The sequence below is a fragment of the Musca domestica genome, unplaced genomic scaffold (genome assembly GCF_030504385.1).
Source record: "Musca domestica strain aabys unplaced genomic scaffold, Musca_domestica.polishedcontigs.V.1.1 20, whole genome shotgun sequence".
NCBI classification, from domain to species: domain Eukaryota; kingdom Metazoa; phylum Arthropoda; class Insecta; order Diptera; family Muscidae; genus Musca; species Musca domestica.
In genome coordinates, this window is record NW_026712250.1 from 4174898 (window position 1) to 4200246 (window position 25349).

Consider the following 25349-nt stretch of genomic DNA (forward strand, 5'->3'; position numbering starts at 1 on the left):
TACTGCCTATGACAGAAAATTGTCCATTCTGCTCCGCGTCTTCGCATAGCCCCCATATAACGGCACCTCCCAATATTCGGTATTTTAATGATTTTAGCGGCATTATTCGCCGGAATTGTTTCAAATTTCGTGTTTGCAGTTCGTAATGGATGCTACAGCCTAAGACAGAAAACTGTCTGTGCAGGTCCAGGTCTTGGTATATCCCCCATATATAGGTACTTCCCTATTTTCGGTATTTTGACCATTTTAGGTACAATATTCGTCGGAATGGTTTCAAATTTCGTATTTGCAGTTCGTAACGGGTACTACAGCCTGTGACAGAAAATTTCCTATGTAGGTCCACGTCTTCGTATAGACCCCAAAATAACGATAACTCCTGTATTTTTTAAGATTTAAAAAAAATTGTTAACGGTTTCTATTTTTTTTTTTTTTTTGAAATTTTCCAAATTTTGTGACAAATAGATAATATTCAAAGTTCGGCCCGGCCGAACATACAGCTTTTTAGCTTGTTTTGTCTTGTTATAACCTTAGAAACAATTTTGGGTCTTCCAAAAGGGATGCAAAACATCGCTGCATAATAGCATCCATGAACCTAAAATAATCTCCAAGTTTTGATTTTTTTCTTTCTTTGAGTTTTATTCTTTGAGATCGTTCTAACCCGTTGTCACTTTCTTCTTTGCAGGCCCATCACTCCCAAAGAGATTGAGCGTATGGTACAAATTATTCACAAAAAATTCAGTTCCATTCAAATGCAATTGAAACAGTCAACCTGTGAGGCGGTCATGATATTGCGTTCACGGTTCCTCGATGCGCGTCGCAAACGTCGTAACTTTAGCAAACAGGCATCAGAAATACTCAACGAGTATTTCTATAGTCACTTGAGCAATCCCTATCCATCGGAGGAGGCCAAAGAGGAGTTGGCACGTAAATGTGGCATAACTGTAAGTCTTGTTGCATATTTGCTGAGAAAACAAAACGAAACGAAACGATCGAACCAAAAAGGGAATTGAGACATCATCAGCGAAATGCTGAGTCAAATTAGCATTTCAGTGATGATGTGAAACAAGGCATTTTCAAAAATTTTGAAAAAAATGCAGTGACTTTGTTGCATCTGTTCGCTAAAGATGCACTATTATAATTATAATAAGAAATTATTTTTTTTCTGCACAAAAAAAAAAAAATTGAAAAAAAAAGAAAATGGATTCATGTTATAATTATAATACAAGATGTTTTGGAAGGCTGAGAAATTGGAGTTCTTTTTTGTTATATAATGATGGTAATTATGTCCTTTCCCATAGGTCTCACAAGTCTCCAATTGGTTTGGCAACAAACGCATTCGCTACAAGAAGAACATTGGCAAGGCCCAAGAGGAGGCCAATCTGTATGCAGCCAAAAAGGCAGCCGGTGCCTCACCGTATTCCATGGCAGGACCTCCCAGCGGTACCACAACACCAATGATGTCACCCGCCCCACCCCAAGACTCGATGGGCTATTCCATGGGTTCGGGTGGCTATGATCAACAGCAACCGTACGACAACAGCATGGGCGGCTACGATCCAACTCTGCATCAAGATCTTAGCCCTTGAGGACGTTATTTCGAAAACAAATACTAGAGCAAGAGAAGGAGGAGGAGGACTACTACTCCAATGCAAGAGACCCTAACCTATATAAAAACAATTTCTAAACTAACGCACTTTGTTTTTTAGTATTTTTTTATGATTTCTTTTTTTTTATTTCTTAAAAAAAGCTACTTCCTTACTTAAAATAATTCATAAACAAAAAAAGGAGAAGTAATGTAATTTCTAGGTGTATTATTTTCTTGTCGTCTATTCTCTTTTTCTTTTTAAAAACCCTCCATTTTTTGCTATCCCCTTTTACTTTTTATTTGGGTTTAGTTTTTAGCATTTTAGCATTTAAGTGTAAAAAAAGGAAGCAAGGGTTACCAGGTTTAACTCTTCTTCTAAAACTTGCAATAGTTTTCTTGTTTTTGCTTTTTTTTGTGTATTACAATTCGTAATTGATTTTCAGTTTTATTATGGCTTTTATTTAATTTTTTCAAAATTTACTAATTCTCCTTGCCAAAAGCCGCATATACGTAATGTATTTTTCCAAAAAAAAAAAAAAAAAAAAACAAATTTTGGTATTTTACTAATTAATTTCCTTTTTCTAGAGTATTTAGCAATGTAATAATAATAACAAAGAAAAAAAGTATACTTGAAACTAAAATTTTGAAACCTAATGTATACTGAAATGAAATCGTAATTATACTTACCACATCGCAAAACCCATTGAAGTAACCTAAAAACCCTTTGAAGAGAACTTCACACACACACAAAGTTATACGAGAACAAAAAAAAAAGAAAAAAAAAGCAAAAATCAGAAAACGTTAAACTTTTCAAATGTATACGAAATAAATTAAATTTAATTTTCATTTTAATTTTTGTTTTGTTTTTTATGCAAACAAAAAACAACATAAACAATTTTTTAAAAATATATACATATACATAATTATAAATAGAAATACTATCACAATCCCAATACCACTACTACTACTACAACAAATAAAAATGAAAAAAAAAACAACAACTTCATGCCAGAAAAAAAAAATTCTGCCCATTATTTCGATATGTATCTACTCTACACCACTTGATTTTCTGGAGGAGGCAAATAATATATTTTTTTTAGGATACCCAAAAAGGCCCCGAGTCAGGATTTGTTTGAAATATTTAACGAAGGACCCATCCATGATTGTAAGATGGAAGAATTCTTGGGTAGTTATGAGGTTATTAAGCCAAGATTGTGACAAGTCTCTTCCAAATTTCGCCAAACATTTTCCAAATTATGTTGAAAACTCCTTTAGAAAAAGGGAAAACATTTATACTCTTAAAGAATTCCAAGATGAATGAATTCTCACATACCACCTTGCCATAGATTGGGTAGTTATAAGTTTTTTTAGATATAAATCTCTTCCCATCTTTTTCCTTTTAAACTTTGTGGAGAATTTTGGCAAATATTTTCCTAAACAAAAAAAGGTTGAAGGCTTCTTTAGAAAAAGGGAAGACATTTATACTCTTTACGGCAGATACCGAAATAGCTGGAATTATATTTCCAAATCATTTCTGACTGATCCTAACGAAGAGATCTTAAAAAATTCTAAGATGGATAAACTCCCACAAAAAACCTTGACATAGATTGGGTAGTTATGAGTTTTTTGTAGGACTCTCTTCCCGTCTTTTTCCTTGTAAACTTTGTGGGGAATTTTGACAAATATTTTCCAAAACAAAAATAAAAAAAGGTTGAGGCTTCTTTAGAAAAAGGGAAGACATTTATACTCTTCACGGCAGATACCGAAATAACTGGAATTATATTTCCAAATCATTTCTGACTGATCCTAACGAAGAGATCTTAAAAAATTCTAAGATGGATAAACTCCCACAAAAAACCTTGACATAGATTGGGTAGTTATGAGTTTTTTGTAGGACTCTCTTCCCGTCTTTATCCTTGTAAACTTTGTGGGGAATTTTGACAAATATTTTCCAAAACAAAAATAAAAAAGGTTGAGGCTTCTTTAGAAAAAGGGAAGACATTTATACCGAAATAACTGGAATTATATTTCCAAATCATTTCTGACTGATCCTAACGAAGAAATCTTAAATAATTCCAAGATGGACAAATTCCCACATAGCACCTTGACATAGATTGGGCAGTTATGAGTTTTTTAGGACTCTCTTCTCTTCCCATCTGTTTCCTTGCAAACTTTGTGGAGAATTTCGGCAAATATTTTCAAAAATATTCCAAGACCCCAAAGGGGAAAAAAATATACTAGCCAGAATTATATTTCTAAATCATTTCTGAAGGCCCAAGCGAAGGACTCTTCAAGAATCCTAAGATGAACTAATTCGCACATACAACCTTGTCATAGATTGGGTAGTTATGAGTTTTTTTGGTCCAAAGTGTTTTAAATCTCTTCCCTCTTTTTCCCCTGTAAATTTTGTGGAGAAATATTTTATATGTGGGCAAATATTTTCAAAAATAGGTCCAAGACCCCTTTAAACAAAGGGAAGAAATATATATTCTTTATGGCAAACTCCGTCGTAAGCAAAATTACATTTCTAAATCATTTTGTTTTCGATATTTTCGTAAAAAGTAAAATTTGAGAAATATTTAAAAAATGGAAACCTTTATGGGAGGTTCTGGCCAAATTGGAATTCATATAAAATACCTATCAGACCTGCCATCGGTGGCGTATGTGATTTTTTTTAAGGACCATCTTCCAATAAAGAATCGTGGATTATTGTGGTTATTTTTCGTTTGATCCTCCAGTGGTTTGGAAAGTGATTTGTTCAGGAATTTGATTTTTTAAAGAAATATTTTTTGCTGTCCAAAAGAGCAGAGGCAATGAATTGTATATAGGCCCTTATATCTTCCGTGGGAGATTAAAAGAAATTACAATTTAAAGGAGAATCTTCCAATCGTGGGTTTTTGAGGTTATTTTTCGTTGTATTTTTTTTGCTGTTCAAAAGAGCTGAGACATTTAATTCTATATAGGCTCTTAGATCTTTGATGGGGGATTCAAAGAAATCACCATTTAAAGGGCTTTAAGAACTGTTGAATTTTGATAGAACCTTGTGTCTCCTGTCTATAACAACATAAAATTGAATTTTTTATAAACAACAATTTTGTATTTTTTTCCACAATATTAGGCACTACCAACCACTGGTCAAACTCAGAATTTTCGCAGGAAGTCAAGATTTTTGAAACGTCTTCTGTTTTTTTTTTTTTTTTTTTTGGGACCCATCGGTGTGTCCGCTTGTTTACATCATGATATAGCTCACACTGTTAAATATAGAGCTTTGAAATTTTGCACAGGCGTTGATATTACACCTTGGATGTTTGGTATTGAATATGGAATGCATCGGCCCACGTTTAGGAATAGCCCCCACATAGTGGTACTTCCTGATTTTCGGTATTTTTAGTGTTTTGGCCCCAATTTCCAGTTAAATCCGTTGTAATTTTGCATTTCGAGTTCTCAATGGGTAGTGGGTAACTCCTCGCAAAAAATATTCAATGTAGGTCCAGTTTTTGGCATGGCTCCCATGTAACGGTACAACCTGATTTTCGGTATTTTGAGGATTTCGAACCCGATTTCGAATCGAATAATTTGAAATTTGATATTTTGGGGCCTTTGTGGGTTGTATAACTCCTCGCAGAAAAATATTCAATACAGGTCCAGTTTTTAGGATAGCTCCTATACAAGGGTCCATATAACGTACCCCCGTACCGTACCCAGTTTTTTACCAAAAGGGCTGTTATTAACATTTTCGGTTTCTCAAGGAGTAGTTTAAGATTCCGCTTTTGGTATAGTCCCATGTCGGACCTAATTTCCCAAAAAAATAAGTTGTAGATTAACATTTTGGGTTTGTTTTGGGTAGCAATGGCTCCATATAATGAAACTCCGAAATTAAAGGATTTTGAGGATAACTAATTTGGCTATATGTCAAATTTTCACATGGTGGTAGAGGAGGAATATACATTTGGGTCCGACTCTCTGAAATATTTCTTTCTCATAATTCATAGGAGTCAATTAGGACTGGACTATGGCTTCCTTATATTTTTTATTATTCCTTATCGCCCCCTCTTTCATTATCGAAATTCTTTCCATCATTTCTCTCATTTATGGTGTAGGGTATAACAAATATTGGGCCACCCACCACAATTTGATACCCTAACGTTTCTAGAAAAATAGAAGGAATCCCAAACCACCCTCCCCTCTCACCTCCCCCACAATCTAAGTATACTCAAAAATTGAAAACGGTTTTAGAAAAACAAATCTTCGCAGAGCAACATTGTAACAACACAAATTGTATACCAAGTCGTCTTGAATCTTATAAATATACGATAATAAATAAGTAAATATATTTAAAATAAATGAATAAAAATGAAATTGAAATTAATATATACATACAAGCAAATTAATAACAACAACAAATGAATACAATATTGATGCAATATTTTTTAGATTTAACAGAAAAGAAGGGAAAATTAAAAAAAAAAATAAATAAATACAAACAATAATAAAAACCATAAACCTAAGCTACCTTCTTTACTCTCCTTTCCAACTCTCTCAAGCTCAAATCTCAAAACCCAAGTCCCCCGCAAGGAGTAATTGAATATTCCATAGCAAAAAAAAAAAAAAAAAAAATATTAAGACGGTGCTATTATTTTTAAAGATTTTATGCAGAGTAATTCCATTGGAAATACTGTTCTACCAAGTCCGGTTATGGCAAAAAGTTGAGGTTAGGAACATTTTTGAAATTACAAAATAACCATGGAATTTCAAGAAATTAACGACAAACACGACAAATATTTTGAACTGAGGTTTTAAAAAGCTAGGTTATGAACATAAAAATTAAGGTTATGGCAAATTCTTTTATTTCTAACCTCACTTTTTCCCCACATTACTGGACTGAAATTTTCAAATGACCGGATTTCCTAATAATGTATGTAGTCGGCATCTTGGAAAATATTTTCAAATTTAGATATTATTTTTATAAAAAAACTAAATATTTTGAATAAAAAAATAGAAATTTAAAAAAACTTTTTTTTTTCAAAATTCTGCTGCGCCGTTTTTAATAAAAACCCTAGTATTTTAAAACCCATTACGTTTTTTTAATTTATTTTAATTATGAGCTCATATTTTGGACTGATGTCTTAAAAAAGATAGGTTATGAACATAAAAATTGAGGTTATGGCAATTTCTTTTATTTCTAACATCGCTTTACCCCCACTTAACTGGCCTCAAATTTTTAAATGACCGATTTTGCTAATAATGTATGTAGTCTGCATCTTGGAAAATATTTTCAAATGTAGGTATTATTTTATAAAAAAAAAAAAAAATACTAAACATTTTGAAATAAAAAAAATAAAAATTTGAAATAATTTAAAATAAAGTTCGAATAAAATAACTAAAAATCAGAAAAAAAATATTTTTTTCAAAATTCTTCTGCACCGTTTTTAATAAAAACTCCTAGTAATCCAAATTCACATTTTTTATTTTTTTAAATTTAGTTTAATTCAAAAGCAACAAAAATCGAGTATACGAAAATTTGAAAACAAATAAATTTATTTTGGATTTGGTTTGACCATTTTATTTTATAAAAAATTAATATTAATAAAAAAGTAATAAATAACGTAAACAATTTCATGAAAATCCATTTTTTAAGGTTAGCTTCGTTCAAACCATCCCCGAATGCTAAAACTAAATGATAGATTTCCATTTTCAAGCTTCATGTATTTCTTAGTGTTGTCTCTCGAAAAAAATAAAATAAAACAAAGAAAAAACATCCAGTATACTAAAATAAAAATACAAATAAATATAAATTAAGAAAAATGAAGAATACGATTATTTTAACAAAATACTATACATACAAAAAAAAAAAAAAAAAAACAATTGAAACAAACAACAAAGCAGAATGAAAACTTAATAAAAAGAATGTGGCAAAAATCCAAAAAAAGTGTTTTTTTATTATTAAGGAAATAATTATTTTCAAAAAAAAAAAAAAAATATTCTATATTTTTTCTATAGAAAAAAAAATCGAAACAAAACTTTGATGACTTTTTTTCTATAAAAAAATTGAAAAGAATTTTCGATGACTTTTTTCTATAGAAAAAAATTCGAAAAAAATTTTCGATGACTTTTTTCTATAAAAAAAAATTCGAAAAAAATTTTTCGATGACTTTTTTCTATAGAAAAAAATTCGAAAAGAATTTTCGATGACTTTTTTCTATAGAATAAAATTCGAAAAGAATTTTCGATGACTTTTTTCTATAGAAAAAAATTTGAAAAAAAAATTCGACTTTTTTCTATGGAAAAAGATTCAAAAATTTTTTCAATGATTTTTTTTTTTTTGTCAAGCCGACACAATTTATTTCGATAAATTTTACTTATTTTTTTATTATTAAATTTTACGAAATATCCATTTTAACAGAATTTTACATTTTTTATATAAATTATTGATTTTTTGTGATTAATTCTTTAATTATTGTATTTTAATTCTTTTTTTATTATAACAAATAATAATCTAAAAATATTTCCTGCCATAAATTCCCCACGAAATCAAAAAATCCCCAATCCCTTATTATTTCATCGATATTTCTCGTATCTCAGTAACACCCTGTGTTTTTCTTGAGGTTTGTTGCCTAAGTCTTTTGTTTATTGACATGCAACTATTGTCATTTCTTCTTATTTCCTTTGCTCCCATGCACTCTTGCACACATCTAATGCACACAATGAAACGGCATGTCTTCTGCTCTTTTGAGAACTTTCATGAATGACTCAGGTGAGAACACCGCTGCCGACTGATGACGGCGGCGTTGTTGATCATCAACGGTAAAAAGCAAGTGAGACGTAATGCAGCAAATTTCATAATAGAAGGAAAGGAGAGAGAGAGCACAAGAGACTGAGATCATTTGTTCTCAGAGCATATGGGGAACTCTTGGATAATAAAATGAATGGAGATTTATTTATTTAATAGAAATATTCATGATATTAATAACAATTATTTATTTTATGAAACTAAAAATATGAATAGTATTTTTTTGTTAATTTTTGTTGTTGTTGTGAATTCCTTGTTAAAAAATAATTGAAAGTGAGCTCACGTATTTTGTTTGCTTTTCTCATTTTCTCCTTTTTTGTTTCAAATGTTTGGTGTTGTTTTGTGTCTGTGTGCAGTTAAGTGTGTGTTTACACGTTTTAACTAAACTCGGCCGGGCAGTGTTGCCATCTCTGGAAAAGGATTTTTTCGACAATTTTTTGAATAAAAAATTTAATTAATTTTGAGAAATAGAAAAAAATGAAAAGTAGATAATAATAAAATTGAAATTTCCAATACATGTGACCAAATTTAAAAATCGCTCGTTTTTTTCTTTTCCTTGGCAACCCCTTTCTGATGGCTGAGCCCAACCTATTGGCCAAACAACTTGGCTTGGCCTTTTCGTTTAGCCGGAGAGTGTCTACCTGTTAGTTACCTGTTGACTGTTGAACGTTTTGGTGGTGTTTTCAAATCAAGCGGGATTACACAAAAAATAAGAAAGAAGAAGAAGGGGATACAAAGCAGAGAGAAACACACATAAAAAAATAAAACGTGTAATAAAATAAAAAAAAAACGAAACAAAACAGAAATATATGTGAAAAATTGATCGGAAAAATAGAAAATAACAACAAAACGAGAAAAAATATTGAATAAATTATTAAAAAAAAGTTAATAAAAATAGTAAAGAATTGAAAAAAGGTTATAGAAAAAATATTTCTGAACCCATACAATCTCAAAAAAATACGAAAAAAAAGAAAGAATCACAACAACGTATTGAATCTTCCAAACACAACGAACATCGCCAGCAAATACCACGACAAAGTCTCAACAACGCAACAGGCTGCCGCTGCTACTGCTGCGTCCGACTGCCCGGCCGACCCGCAAAGAAGATAAACCAAGTTTAACGGAGTATATCGGTGTGTCTAAAAGGTGTGTTGTTGTTTTTGTGGTAATACTAAAAAAAATAGTAAGTCTAAGAGTCGAATGTGTGTGTGTGTGCGTGAGTTTAGCTAGAATATGGGTACCGAGATTTTGTAGATATTCTTGTGTGGTGGCTGTAGTTTTTTTCATCGTTTTCGGGGTTTTTTGTTTAATTTTCAACAAATCAAGTGTGATTTTTTTATTTTTTTTATTTTTTCAAAAAAAGGGGGGAGCAAAACTATGGCATGTTTGTGAAATATTTCAGAAATGAGTGGCTTCATAGCAGAAATGTTTTTTTATTTTTCAGATCACAATGAAAACAATTTGTAATCTTTACAAACTCGAAAATCTTAGAAACTTTTTCTGCTGTGGAGAAAAAATCCAACTGCGTGGCATTTTGTTTCTCCTCGGCTCAGTGTTGTTGTTTTTGTTTATTTACAATAGTTCAATGAATATTATTGTTGTTATTTTATTTTTCAAAATTGAAAAATAATTTTGTCATAACATCATCAGTTTTTTTTCGAGTCGAATAAATATTCACTTGTTATTGCCACAGCAGCCATCTTAAATTCACTTCGATCGACAATTGACTTGGAAGGTGTGGTGGTGATGGTGGTGATAGCAACCATCATCTTCTACAGCTATGACTTTGTTGTTATTAGAAATAGGAAAAAATCTGAAAAATGTCAGAAATGAAATTAAACCAGGAAAAATAGAAAAATAAAATCACCAAAATATAAAAAATCACTAAAATTTAAAAAATTACCAAAATATAAAAAGTCGCCGAAATATTAAAATTCACTAGACCCTGCCAAAATTTTTGTAGAAAAAGAAAAATAGAAAAAAAAAATCACCAAAAATTAAAACAATCGCTAAAATATAAAAAAGTCAATAAAATATAAATAATCACCAAAATATAAAAAATCGCCGAAACATAAAAATTCACTAGACCCTGCCAAAAAATTTTGGAAAAAAAGAAAAAAAATCTGAAAAAATCATAGAAATTTTATGAAATAAATTTCCAAAATTTAAAAAAAAAATCTGAAACAAGGACTTGAAAAAAATGCAATGTTTGTCAATGACTGCCTTTTGCTTCCACACATGTGTTGTTATTGTTCTCATTGTTGACTCCCTCTCACTCTCTCTCTCTCCGGCTAACAAGTGCAAACACACTAAACATGAAATGAGAAAAAGGAAATAATATTATTTCTTAAAGTTTTTAAAATAGATAAAAATAAAAATGATTATGCACAACATGTTTTGGAAAAACTATTTTTTAAATATCAAGGTATTAATTAGGGAATTTTTGGTAAAAAAAACAAATATTTTTTTAAGAAATGAAAAATAGACTTTTCAAAGAAATGGTAAATATTTTATGAAAATGTGAATTCAGCTAAAATTTTGCTCCAAAAACGGGTATTTTTTAAATAAAAAACTGACAATTTTAAACATTTGTAGGCACCAAAAGTTTCAAATCAGGTTCAATTTTTGCCATGAGAAGCCTTAATTAGCCAAGTTTTTGCTCTTTTTCTATTTTTTTTAGATTAAATCGAAAAATTCAACTAAAATTCGGGCATGGAAAAATCAATTCAGCCTTTTTTTGGTAACGAAAAGTTAATTCTGCAAACTATTCCAAAATTGTTAAACAATATAACCTAAATTTCGAAAAAAATCCCGATTTTTATATGGAAATGTGAATTCTACCACGAAAAAAGGGTAATTCTGTTCGAAAATGACAATTCAGGAAAATATATACCCACAAAAAGATTCAATTCAGTTATTACTTTATTAAGGATAGGTAAATTTATTAAAAGTTTTTTCCATTTTTTTAACAATTCTGTAAAATTTGTAATGAAATTGAAAATTCAGCTACATTTTAAGCCTCATTAATGCAATCCAGCAAAAATTTGGTTCAAAAAATGCCAGTTCAGCTAATTTTTATACCCTCCACCATAGTATGGAGGGTGTGTTAAGTTTGTCATTCCGTTTGTAACACCCCGAAATATACATTTTAGACCCCACAAAGTATACATATTCTTGATCAGCATAAAGTTCTATGTCGATTTAGCGATCCGTCCGTCCGCCTATGGAAATCACTCTAGCCTCCGAACGAAATGGAGTAGATTGATAAAATTTTACTCAAACGTATATGTTGTCTGCAGGACTTTTGGTATTGAAAATGGGCCATGTAGGTCCACGTCTTCGTATAGCCCCCATATAACGATACCTTCCGATATTCGATATTTTGATGATTTTAACGACATTATTCACCGGAATTGTTTCAAATTTGGTATTCGTTCGTTCGTAATGGATGCCACAGCCTGTGACAGAAAATCGTCTATGTAGGTCCAGGTCTTCGCATAGCCCCCATATAACGGTATCTCCCGATATTCGGTATTTTGACGATTTTAGGTACAATACTCATTGAAATTGTTTGAGATGTCGTGTTTGAAATTCTTAATGGATGCTACAACCTGTAACAGAAAATTGTCTATGCAGGGACAGGTCTTCGTATAGCCCCCATATAATGGTACCTCCCGATATTAGGTATTTTGATGATTTTAGCTACATTATTCACCGGAATTGTTTCAAATTTGGTATTTGAAGTTCGTAATGGATACTACAGTCTGTGACAGAAAATCGTCTATACAGTTACAGATCTTCGTATAGCCCCCATATATCAGTACCTCCCTATATTCGGAATTTTGACGATTTTAGGTACAATACTCACCGAAATTGTTTGAGATGTCATATTTGAAGTTCGTAATGGATGCTACAGCCTGTGACAGAAAATCGGCTATGCAGGTACGGTACCTCCCTATATACGATATTTTGATGATTTTAGCTACATTATTCACCGTTTATTTCAAGTTTCGAATTTGAAGATGGTAATGGCTTATGACAAACAAAGCTTATGTAGGTCCACGTCATATAGCTGAAATATAACGGCCGAATATATTTCCTTGCTCCGCAAAAATCCAGCAAATTTAGTTTTTTTTTTCGATCTCTACAAAATAAAAAAAATTGCGGAATTGATTTTTTTTCTTCAGAAAATAATACAATAAATTTTTTATTTGGGAAATATGCACGAGTTTACAATGTAGGCTGTGAATTTAAGTAAAGTCATTCAACAGGCCAAAAGTGATTTATTTTGAAAAAAAAAAAATTAAATAAAAAAAATTAATTAAAAAAATAAATAAAAAAATTAAAAAAATATATAAAAAATTATAAAAAAAATTATAAAATTATAAGTCACGGAGTTTTGATTTTTTAAATTAATAAAAAATATAAAAAATTATAAAAAAAATTATAAAATTATAGGTCACGGAGTTTTGATTTTTTTAAATTAAAAAAAATATAAAAAATTATAAAAAAAATTATAAAATTATAAGTCACGGAGTTATATCAACAGGCCAAAAGTGATTTTTTTTGAAAAAAAAAATGTAAAAAAAAAAATAAAAATAAAGTCACGGAGTTTTGATTTTTTAAATTAATAAAAAATATAAAAAATTATAAAAAAAATTATAAAATTATAGGTCACGGAGTTTTGATTTTTTTAAATTAAAAAATTATAAAAAATTATAAAAAAAATTATAAAATTATAAGTCACGGAGTTTTGATTTTTTTAAATTAAAAAAAAAATATATATAAAAATTATAAAAAAAATTATAAAATTATAAGTCACGGAGTTATATCCACTGAGGAAAATAAAAATAATTTAATGAAAAAAAAACAATTCCGCTAATTTTTTTGTATAGAAATCTCTATTCAGCAAGCATGCTACAGAAAAACTTAACTTATCAACATTTTTCCAACAAAAATTCAATTCAGAACACTTTCGTTCCTAGAAACTTAAAAAATATAAATTCAACATAATGTTCTCCATATGGAGTTTTTTTCGTTGACAGATAGGAATTCAGCAAAGTTTCCCCCTCGAAAAAACAAATTCAGCTACATTTTTTCTACAGACCAAGACTTTCATTTCATTTCATTTTTTTTCTAACATTTAACTTTCTGAATAATTTTCCTCTCATTTAAAAAACATCACCATGACCTTCGTTGTTTGCCAAACGTTTTGATTTATAACTGTTATTATTGTTTGTTGTTGTTTTTGCTACAAAACTCTTCAATTGTCATGCAAACGCACTTCTCACCATTTCAGCAAATAGTATCATCGTCATCATCATCATTGTCACAGTCATCATTACATTTTTTCAATACCAAAAAACGAAAAAAAAAAATCTCGGCTATTGGCCATCCAACTTCTTTGCCTGCAGGGCCAAAGACTTGGGGTTGATCACTTGCTCACTCACTCATTCGCTAGCTAGCTGGCTGGCTGGCCGCCTGTCTAACTGACTGATGATGTCTTACATATTTTATGAGCCGCTGAATAGAAAGTGAGCCGAAGAAACAGCCGCATTTTAACACTTGCCATTAGGTATGCGGGTCGTCAACATCGTCAACGTTAAATAGAAATGCAAATAATTTTCACTGGGGGCCATTATTGTCGTTATTATTATTATTTGCAGGGTTTCTAGAGAAGACAAAAACTGCAACAACAAACAGAGCTGGGGTTTTTGTTGTTTATTTTTAAAACAAACACAAAGCTGTTCTTTTTTGTTTATTGAGCACACACAAATAGCCGGAGAGAAATTGAGAAATGCAAAGAAAAAGTGAATTAAGAAAAAAGGCTTTGTTTGAAAATGTTTTTTTTTTAAAGGAAACCTTAAATTTAAACAAATTTTTCGATGGATAAACTTAATGGAGGTCATTTTTTGAAAAAAAAAAAAAATAATTCACAAAAGTTTTCCCAAGGTAATCCGTAATTAAATCAAATTTACCAACAAAAAATGTAAATTTAGCAACATTTTTCTCTAAAAAAAAAAATAAAAATAACTCAGCTAAGTTTAAAAAAATCAATTCGGCAAAGGTTTGCTTTGCATTTAACGAAGTTTTTGGTAAAAAAAACTCTGTTTGGCAAAGATTTTCTTTAATAAATAATTTTTTTTAATATTTTTTTAATAAATTAAAATATTCAATGTTTTTTCATGGGAAAAAATAATTTCAACAGTTTTTTTTTCTATAGAAAATCTCAATAAAGCAAAGTTTTTTTTTCAAGGAAAATCTCAATTCCACAATGTTATTGTTCGAAAAGAATATCCTTTTTCATACCCTCAGCCATATGGCTAGAGATGGTATATTTCATTTGATACGGCCAAAATGTGCCTAGATCCTAGGTCTCTTTGGACCAAATCCACTTCAGGACATTTGGAGTCGATCAAGCGATGTCCGTCCGTCCATTTGTCCTCCCGTCTGTTTGTCTTTCTGGCTTGTGCGCACGATAACTCTGGAAGGGAGTATCCGATTTGATACAAACTTGGTACATCGGAATATTATTGTCAAACTTAGATCGAGTTCGGAAATGGGCAATATCGGTACACTCCTTCTGGAACTTCTCTCACAAAAAATCCGATATCCGATCCGTTCGGATAATCCGATTTTGCTCCAACTTTGCAAATCCTAATATTTCCATCAGTACAAGGTCAGGTGAGAAAATGGATAATATCGGTCCATTCCATGAAGTACCTCCCTCCTCCTCCTCCTCACAAAGGGTCAACATTTGGAATAATTATAACTCTTATAAAATGTGATGTAAGAGTCCGATTGTCTTCCAATTTGACACACCCCAATATTTATATTAACCCAAGGTCCGGTGTTAAGATGGGCAATATCGGTCCACTCCTTGTGGTACCTCCCTCACAAAATGTCACAATTTTCAATGAAAATAATTCACTGCACAGAAAGAGAAATGATAATCCGATTTTGCTACAACTTGGCAAATCCTAATATTTACATCAGTGCAAGGTCAGGTAAGAAAATGGACAATATCGGTCCATTCCATCAAGTACCTCCCTCACAAAGGGTCACCATTTGGAATAATTATAACTCTTATAAAATGTGATGTAAGAGTCCGATTGTCTTCGAATTTCACACACCCCGATATTTACATTAACCCAAGGTTCGGTGTTAAGATGGACAATATCGGTCCACTCCTTGTGGTACCTCCCTCACAAAATGTCACAATTTTCAATGAAAATAATTCACTGCACAGAAAGAGAAATGATAATCCGATTTCGCTCCAACTTTACAAATCCTAATATTTCCATCAGTGCAAGGTCAGGTGAGAAAATGGACAATATCGGTCCACTCCTTCTGGTTCCTCCCCCACAAAAGGTGTCAAAATTTTAAATATCCATGAAGCTCATAAAACCAGAAATTAACATCCGATTCCATTCAGACTTGACACACCTCAATATTTCCATCAACACAAGATCTGTTATAAATATGGTAGAGCCTGGACCATTCCTTCTGGTACCTTCCCCACAAAGGGTCAAAGTTTTGAATAACCAAAACGATTATAAAATTCGAAATAAGTGTCCGGTTTTCTTCAAATGTCTAACATTTCCCATTATTTCTACTAACACAAGATCTGCTGTTAATATGGGTTATATAGGTTCACTCCTTCTGGTACCTCCCCCACAAAAGGTGTCAAAATTTTGAATATCCACGAAGTTTATAAAACGTGAAATTAACAAACGATTCCATTCAGACTTGGCACATCACAATATTTCCATCAACACAAGATCTGTTAAAAATATGGTAGGGCCTGGACCATTCCTTCTGGTACCTTCCCCACAAAGGATCAAAGTTTGGAATAACCGAAACGATTATAAAATCCGAAATAAGATTCCAAACTCTCTTCAAATTTCACACATTCCATTACTTCTGCTAACACAAGATCTGCTGTAAAGATGGGATTTATCGGTCAACTCCTTCTGGTACCTTCCCCACAAAGGGTCAACATATTGAATATCCATGCAGCTCATATAACGCGAAATTAACATCCGATTCAATTCAATTTTGGTACATACAAACATTATTGCTAACACAAGATCTGTTGTGAAGATGATATATATCTGCGAACCCCTTCTGCTATAGCTAAATATTTCCCTCACCCAGAAACCTGAAATGGAATTTGTGATTTCGCATAAAATTGCATATAAATGTTCGATTTTCTTGAAATTTTGAAAACTCTCTTTCATTATTTTGCCCATCTATTGTGATTATTAGCACTCTTAAATTATAATATCTGTTCTCTCTTTTTTGCACTCTTCCTCCCCCAGACTCCTTCATTCCAATCTCATAGAGAATTTGTCTGTTTATTAATTTTTGTTAATTTTAATTCCATTTTTGTTTACCATCCACTTTTTGTCGGAACTTCCAAAACAACAACAAAGTGGAGACTCAATTCAGCAATGTTTTGTTATTGAGAAATTTGATATTAGATCTTTCAATTTATAATATCTCTCCTCTCTTTTTTCCTCTGCCTCTCTCAGACTATTTTTCCTGTTCAAGTCTCATTGAGAATTTTTCTGTTTGTTAGTTTTTATTAATTCCTAATTATTTCTTTTTCTTCTTTACCATCCTTTTTTGTCGGAACAACAAAAAAGTGGAGACTCAATTCAGCCAAATTTTTCCACAGAGGAACTCAATTTAGCAATGTTTTGTTATTGAGAAATTTTATATTAAAACTCTCAAATTATAATATCTCTCCTCTCTTTCTCCCTCTGCATTCCTCAGACTAATGTTCAAGTTTTATTGAATATTTTTCTGTTTATTAATTTTTGTTAATTTTAATTCCTGTTTTGGTTTACCATCCATTTTTTGTTATTGTACCTTTGGTGTGGAGACTCAATTTAGCCAAGATTTTCCCTGAAAAAATCAATTCCACCAAGTTTTTCCATAAAGGAACTGAATTTAGAAAAGTTTTGTTCCTGAATATCTTACATTTTCCAGTGCTGCTCAAGAACAAGAACTAGTCAAATGCACTCTCAAATTATAATGTCGTCCCTCTCTCTCTCTCTCTCTCTTCCTTAGACTCGATCTCCTTTTCCAGCTTCATGGAGTATTTTTCTGTTAAATAAATGCTTGTTAATTTCAATTTCTTTTAGTTTATCATCCACTTTTAACTTTCAAACAAAAACAACAAAGTGGAGGCTACATTTAGCCAAGTTTTTCCCTGGAAAAATAAGTTCAACTAAGTTTTTCCATAGAGGAACTGAATTCAGCAAAGTTTTGTTACTGAAATTCTTACATTTTCCAGCGCTGCTAAAAAACAAAAGCCCACTTTCAAATTATAATGTCGTCTCTCTCTCTCTCCCTTACACTCTTTCTCCCTTCCCAGTTTTCATGGAGTATTTTTCTGTTAAATTAATGCTTGTTAATTTCGATTTCTTTGTGTTTATCATTTACTTTTAACTTTTAAACAACAACAACAAAGTGGAGACTCAATTTAGCCATGTTTTCCCTGGAAAATCAGTTCAACCAAGTTTTTCCATAGAGGAACTGAATTCAGCAAAGTTTTGTTGCTGAAATTCTTACATTTTCTCAAATGCAATCTCAAATTATAATGTCGGCTCTCTCTCTCTCTCTCTCTTCCCTTATACTCTTTCTCCCTTTCCAGTTTTCATGGGGTATTTTTCTGTTAATTAATGTTGGTTAATTTCAATTTCTTTTTGTTTATCATCCACTTTTAACTTTCAAACAACAAAAACAACAACAACAAAGTGTTCAAGTCTCATTGAGAATTTTTCTATTTCTTGATTTTTGTTAATTTTAATTCCTTTTTGTTTACCATCCACTTTTTGTCGGAACTTTCAGACAACAACAGAGTAGAGACTCAATTCAGTCAAGTTTTTCCTTGGGAAAAACTCAATTCAACAAAGTTTTTCCAAAGAGGAACTCAGTTCAGCAATGTTTTGTTGTTGAAAATGTATTATTAGCACCCTCAAATTATAATATCTTCTCTCTCTCTGCTTTTCTCTCTCCCAGACTACCTCTCTTAGAATCCCTCTTCTTTCCAAGTTTCATTGAGAATTTTTTTCTATTAACTAATTTTGTTTTGTTAATTTTAATTTCATTTTATTTTTGTTGTAACTTTCAAACAACAACAACACCGGCAACAAAAAGGAGAACAACATTCAGTTTCTTTCCTAGTTTGTGTTGTGTTGTTCTTTAATTGTTTTTTTGTTTTCCATTTGTTTCTGAAAAACAACAGAACTAAAACAAAAACAAATACCAAAAGTAAAAAAAGTAGAAACATTAAAAATTCACCAAAGCAGGCCAAAGAACAACAGTTCCAGCAGACAGGCGAACAAGCTGTCAAGTCGAAGCAGGCAACCTAGAATGTTAAAAACAAAAAACAAAAGACTTAGACAACAAACTTGGTGCTTGGTATTGCCTTTGCAAAGAGTGAGACTTGGCAAAGAGCTGGGCTACTTGGCTGGCTGGCTGTTTGGTTTGGAGTGACTGATTGCCATGTTATGTGGCGGCTGGTCAGGCTTCTTTTGGTGGAGTTTCCTGTTTGGCCAAGAATTTCGTTGTTGTCTTACAAATATGTTCCTGTGTGGCTCTGGGTGTACGTGTGTGTATGTGTGTGTGTGTGTGCGGTAATTGCCTGAACCATTGCCAAGTTATTGATTGATTATTCTTGTGGCTTACATTGTTCGGCCGGAACCAGTTCTTTTTTTGTCAGATTTTGTTGTTGTTGTTTTTTTTTTCGTTGTACGTTCGTGTTTCATGTTTTATGTGTTCTTTTTCCCCATTTTTTTGTTGGAGGTTGGTTTTTTTTTTTTTCGTTTTTTTTGCATGCTTAACTGTTTTTATTTTACAATACCGTTCTGCGTGAGGTATACACACGTTTTGTGTTGCGATTTTTATTTTCGTTGTTGTTTTGTGTAACCATAAAAAAGAGGTTTTGAAGAAGTTTTGAGAATTTCATTTGTTGAATTTCAAGAAACGGTTATAAGCTGTAATCTAGTCCGTTTGGCAATGAACCAGTGTGTACGTATTTTTTTTGCAATAGTTTTATGTGGCTTCTCTATGGGAGAGGGGTGTGGAGGTATGTCAATAATCCTGTTTCACGTATAAAACTTGACCTGATTTGTTTTTTTTTTTTTTTTTTTTGAGAAATTTCGCAATAAAATTCGACAGGTGTAAAGGAGAACGAGAAAAATTTGATTTTTTTTTTGGTTGGGAAAAATATTTCTTTTCAATTAGAAAACTAAATTCAGTCAGGGATACCAGAAGCAGTGGATCGATATATTCCATCTTCGCAGAAGATTTTGTGTTAGTAGAAATAATGGGATGTGTGAGATATGAAGAGCAGCGGATGCTTATATCGGATTTTATGATCGTTTTGGCTATTCAAAACTTTGAACCTTTGTGGGGGAAGTACCAGAAGGAATAGTCCGATCTCTACCATCTTTATAACAGATCTTGTGTTGATGGAAATATTGAGATGTACCAAGTCTGAATGGAATCGGATGTTAGATTTCGCGTTTTATGAGCTTCATGGATATTCAAAATTTTGACCCATTGTGGGGCAGGTAACAGAAGAAATGGTCCGATCTTCACCGTCTTTATAGCAGATCTTGTTCTGATAGAAATATTGAGATGTGCCAAGTCTGAATGAAATCGAATGTCAGATTTCTCGTTTTATGAGCTTCATGGATATTCAAAATTTTGACCCTTTGTGAGGGAGGTACCAGAAGGTGTGGACCGATATATTCCATCTTCACAGCAGATCTTCTGTTTATAGAAATAGTGGGATTTGTGAAATATGAAGAGCAGCGGATGCTTATTTCGGATTTTATGATAATTGTGATTATTCAAAAAATTTGACCCTTTGTGGGGGAAGTACCAGAAGAAATAGTCCGATCTCTACCATCTTCATAACAGATCTAGTGTTGATGGAAATATTGAGATGTGTCAAGTCTTAATGGAATCGGATGTCGGATTTCGCGTTTTATGAGCTTCATGAATATTCAAAATTTTGACTCTTTGTGGGGGAGGTACCAGAAGGAGTGGACCGATAAATCCCATCTTCGCACCAGACCTTGGGTTAATAAAAATATTGTGATGTGTGTAGTTTGAAGACAATCGGACTCTTACATCACATTTTTTAAGAGTTATATTTATTCAAAATGTTGACCCTTTGTGGGGGAGGTACCAGAAGGAATGGTCCGATCTCTACTATCTTCTCGCCAGACCTAGGGTTAATAAAAATATTGTGATCTATGAAATATGAAGAGCAGCGGTTGCTTATATCGGATTTTATGATCGTTTTGGTTATTCAAAATTTTGACCCTTTGTGGGGGAGGTACCAGAAGGAATGGTCCGATCTCCACCATCTTTATAACAGATCTTGGGTTGATGGAAATATTGAGATGTGCCAAGTCTGAATCGAATCGGATGTCAGATTTCGCGTTATATGAGCTTCAGGGATTTTCAAAATTTTGACCCTTTGTGGGGGAGGTACCAGAAGTGTTAGGCCGAGGTATTTAATCTTCACACCAGACCTTGGGTTAATAAAAATATTGTGATGTGTGTAATTTGAAGACTATCGGATACTTAAATCACGTTTTATAAGAGTTATAATTATTCTAAATTTTGACCCTTTGTGGGCGAGGTACTTGAAGGAGTAGACCGATATTGTCAATTTTCGCACCTGACCTAGCACGTATGCAAATATTAGGATTTGCAAAGTTGGAGCAAAATCGGATTATCCTTTCTCTTTCTGTGCAGTAAAATATTTTCTTTGCAAATGCTGACATTATGTGGGGGAGGTGTCAGAAGTAGTGAACGGAGATTGTCCATCTCCGAACTCGATCTAAGTTTAATAATAATATTACGATGTACCATGTTTGGACTAAATCGGATGCTTCCTTCGAAAGTTATCGTGGGCACCAGCCAGATGGGCGGGCAGACGGATGGACGGTCATCGCTAGATCGACTCCAAATGTCCTGAAATGGAATTGGTCCAAAGAGACCTAGAGTCTAACCCTGATATTTCGGTGAGGCACGTTTTGGCCGTATCAAATTATATACCCTCTGTAGCCATATGGCTGAGGGTATTATTAGCCAAATGGAATGTGAAACCCAAATATAGCCAGAATTTCTTTGGAGACCCCCAATTCTGCAAAATTTTACTTTGAAAAAAAAACTCCATTTAGGAAAAATTTACCCAAGAAAATAAACAATTCGGCAACCTTTTTCTTAAAAAAAACAATGATTCAGTCCGATTTTTTCTAATGGATTTCCAATCTCTTTCCAATCTTGGTGGACTATTTTCTAAAGTCTTAATGACCATTTTTTTTGATAGTTTAAGCCGATAATTATGGCATCGATATCTTTATTTCAGTTTCTGTTTCAACTTTTTTTCTCCTTTGCTTTCGAGGCAAACAAAAATTTCAAATATTTTCGTTCGCTGCAAAGTTTAATGGCCTTTAATGCCATGGGAGAGCAAAAAAAAAAAAAAACAGTCCCCCCGCCTCGACGCCGTAAAATGAAAGACCATGGCATGGCATGTGCATGGCTGGGCCCTGGTAATGCTGTTTTACGCCACATTTTAAATGCCAATGACTAAAGCATTGGGGGATGACATTAAGAAATGAAGAAATCATACAAAGCGACGACAATTGTCGGTAGTTTGTTGTAGAACACACACACACATACTCACAGAGCTACTCCAACACCCTTCAGTTTTCAGTTATGTCTTTATTTTTAGCATTGCCTGGTGTGATATTTACGGTATTAAACAATAACTCTTTTTTTCATGGCTTACTTAGTGTGGATGATATTATCTGGTATAAAGGGGAAGAGGGGTAATTAATGTCAACCGAGAAAGGGTGGGAGGTCTGAAGGTGTTGGAAGGTGTGCATCTTGCCTTGATGTTATGATAAGATCATCTAATTTATTAAAATAAACCAAAAGTTTGATGTGAGTCAGGGAAGAAGGGGTCTGAAGGTGTTGGAAGGTGTGCATCTCGTCTTGATGATCTGATAAGAACATCAAATTTATTAAAATAAGGCGAAAATTTGAGAATTAGACTCAGAAATCTATAACCTCACCAAATCAATCAATCATTTTAACCTCTCTCCCTCTCCCTCTCCCCACTCCATCAAATCCCCACCAATCAATTAACACAAAACCTTTATTGGTAAAAACACAAACAGGAAATAACACCGAATGCAGAAATACCAAAAAGCCATGAACGATGGCCAACGGCATTAGCAACAACAACTAAAATGCCTTCGAGTCGCTAGACCCCAAATACCAAGTTTGTCGTCTAAGTCGTTTGTTTGAAAAAAGGAAACATTTGGTATCTAACTTGAAACCGATACTTTTTGGAGTTTTGACATTTGCGGAGAATTTTTTTAGGTGCCGAGATGGCAAGGACTTTAAGGTGACACTTTCGAAATAAAAGTTAACTGAATTGACTTTTTCCATTTATATAACTTGTTCAATTGAATTTTCCGTATTGAAGATGTTACTGAATTGAACTTTTTAAATACCAAAATGAATTGTTTATAAACAAAAAAAACTTGGCTAAATATTATCCACCTTTAAAATTTTAGAAAGGTTTCAACAGTTCGTGTTAGTGGTTTGAGTACGCAAAATGCAGAGTTTGACAAAAAATTTTAATCAAAACTTCATGATAGATCTTCATTCTATAATCTTTTATATTCTCTCTTTTGAAAGAGTACCAAGTGAAAGAGAAATATCCCAAATTGCATTTCTAATGGAAGAGTCTCTTGCGGAATTATTTTTTTCACAAAAAATTTATTAAATTTCCCTTCAGAAAATAATCTCCTCTATTAATTCTCATTGAGAATACACTCTTTTTGCAATCATTTTTAATTCTCTCAGAAAGAGTACGATTCCCATTTCTATTACCTCTTATAAATCTCTTAAAAAAATTTTCTCTTTTTGGTAGCATTTGTTTTTCCAATTTATCATCAACTTAAGGAGAAACCACGAATAGATATTTGGAAGAAAAAATATATTGCCGAATTGATTTTTTTCTAAAAAAAAAAAATAAATAAAAAATAAATAATTCGATAATAATAATATAATAATAATAATAATAATAATAATAATAATAATAATAATAATATAATATAATAATAATAATATAATAATAATAATAATAATAATAATAATAATAATAATAATAATAATAATAATAATAATAATAATATAATAATAAGAATAATAATAATAATAATAATAATAATAATAAAATAATAAAATAATAAATAATAATAATAATAATATACTAATAATATAATAATAATAATAATAATAATAATAATAATAATAATAATAATAATAATAATAATAATAATAATAATAATAATAATAATAATAATATAAATAATAATAATAATATAATAATAATAATAATAATAATAATAATAATAATAATAATAATAATAATAATAATAATAATATAATAATAATAATAATAATAATAATAATAATATAATAATAATAATAATAATAATAATAATAATAATAATAATAATAATAATAATAATAATAATAATAATAATAATAATAATAATAATAATAATAATATAATAATAATAATAATAATAATAAATAATAATAATAATAATAATAATAATAATAATAATAATAATAATAATAATAATAATAAAATAATAATAATAAATATAATATAATAATAATAATAATAATAATAATAATAATAATAATAATAATAATAATAATAATAATAATAAAATAATAATAATAATAATATAATAATAATAATAATAATAATAATAATAATAATAATAAAAATAATGAAAATAATAATAATAATAATAATAATAATAATAATCTATATCTATAAAAGAGGAAAATGTTTGTACGTTTGTTTGTTTGTTTGTTTGTTTGTTTGTAATTTATGGACTCGAAAACTGCTGAATAGATTTTTCTGAAAATTTCCATATATACTGCAACATCGCCTGAAAGTAACATAGGCTATATAAATTTTTGAATTTCCACTTGGAACTGGAGATATAGCATCAGAATCGGAGGTACCTCCCAAAAATTTAGATTTTATATGCACATATCTATTGATCGGTTAAAGATACAGTCTCCAAATTTGGAATGTGTAACGGAATTTGGAACAAAAATAAGTTTGCTAAATTATATTGTAATCGGTTCAGATTTGGATATAGCTCCCATATATATTTTCGACCGATTTCATGTATTTGATGCACCAAACACGCTATGTATCTCTAATTTCAATGAAATTTGAAATGTGTAGCGGAAATTAAAACAAATATACATTTGTCAAATTATATTAAAATCGGTTCAGATTTGGATATAGCTCCCATATATATTTTCGGCCGATTTCAAGCATTTGATGGCCCAAACACGCTATGTATCCCCAATTTCAATGAAATTTGAAACGTGTGATAGATTTTATCTAAAAAAATTTATTTCCCAAATTATATTGAAATCGGTTCAGATTTGGATATAGCTCCCATATACATTTTCGGCCGATTTCATGTGATTGGTGGACCAAACAAGATATGTATGTCCAAATTTAATGAAATTTAAAATAAGTAACGGAATCGGGAGCAAAAATGAATTTTTCAAATTATATTGAAATCGGTTCAGATTTAGATATAGCTCCCATATATATTTTCGACCGATTTCATGTATTTGATGCACCAAACACGCTATGTATCTCTAATTTCAATGAAATTTGAAATGTGTAGCGGAAATTAAAACAAATATACATTTGTCAAATTATATTAAAATCGGTTCAGATTTGGATATAGCTCTCATATATATTTTCGACCGATTTCAAGTATTTTATGCACCATACACGATATGTATGTTCGATTTCCAAGAATTTTGGAATATGTAACGGGATTTTGATTAGAAAATAAATTAGTCAAATTATATTAAAATCGG

At 31.1% G+C, this 25349-nt stretch overlaps 2 protein-coding genes across 4 annotated transcripts in view; both read left to right on the forward strand.

Annotated features, from left to right (window-relative positions):
* LOC101891714 (homeobox protein extradenticle) overlaps window positions 1–2437 on the forward strand; it is a 34852-nt gene extending 32415 nt beyond the window's left edge. For all 3 annotated transcript variants that reach the window (XM_059122360.1, XM_059122363.1, XM_059122362.1), the window contains exons 5-6: window positions 683–941; window positions 1299–2437. In XM_059122360.1, the coding sequence (XP_058978343.1) occupies window positions 683–941; window positions 1299–1586 (547 nt within the window). In that variant the 3' untranslated portion in view covers window positions 1587–2437. The remainder of the gene's footprint in view (window positions 1–682; window positions 942–1298) is intronic.
* Window positions 2438–8948: 6511 nt separating this feature from the next.
* LOC101898509 (unconventional myosin-XV) overlaps window positions 8949–25349 on the forward strand; it is an 85689-nt gene continuing 69288 nt past the window's right edge. Inside the window, exon 1 of the mRNA XM_059122359.1 lies at window positions 8949–9521. The gene's annotated coding sequence lies outside the window, so the exon portion shown is untranslated. The remainder of the gene's footprint in view (window positions 9522–25349) is intronic.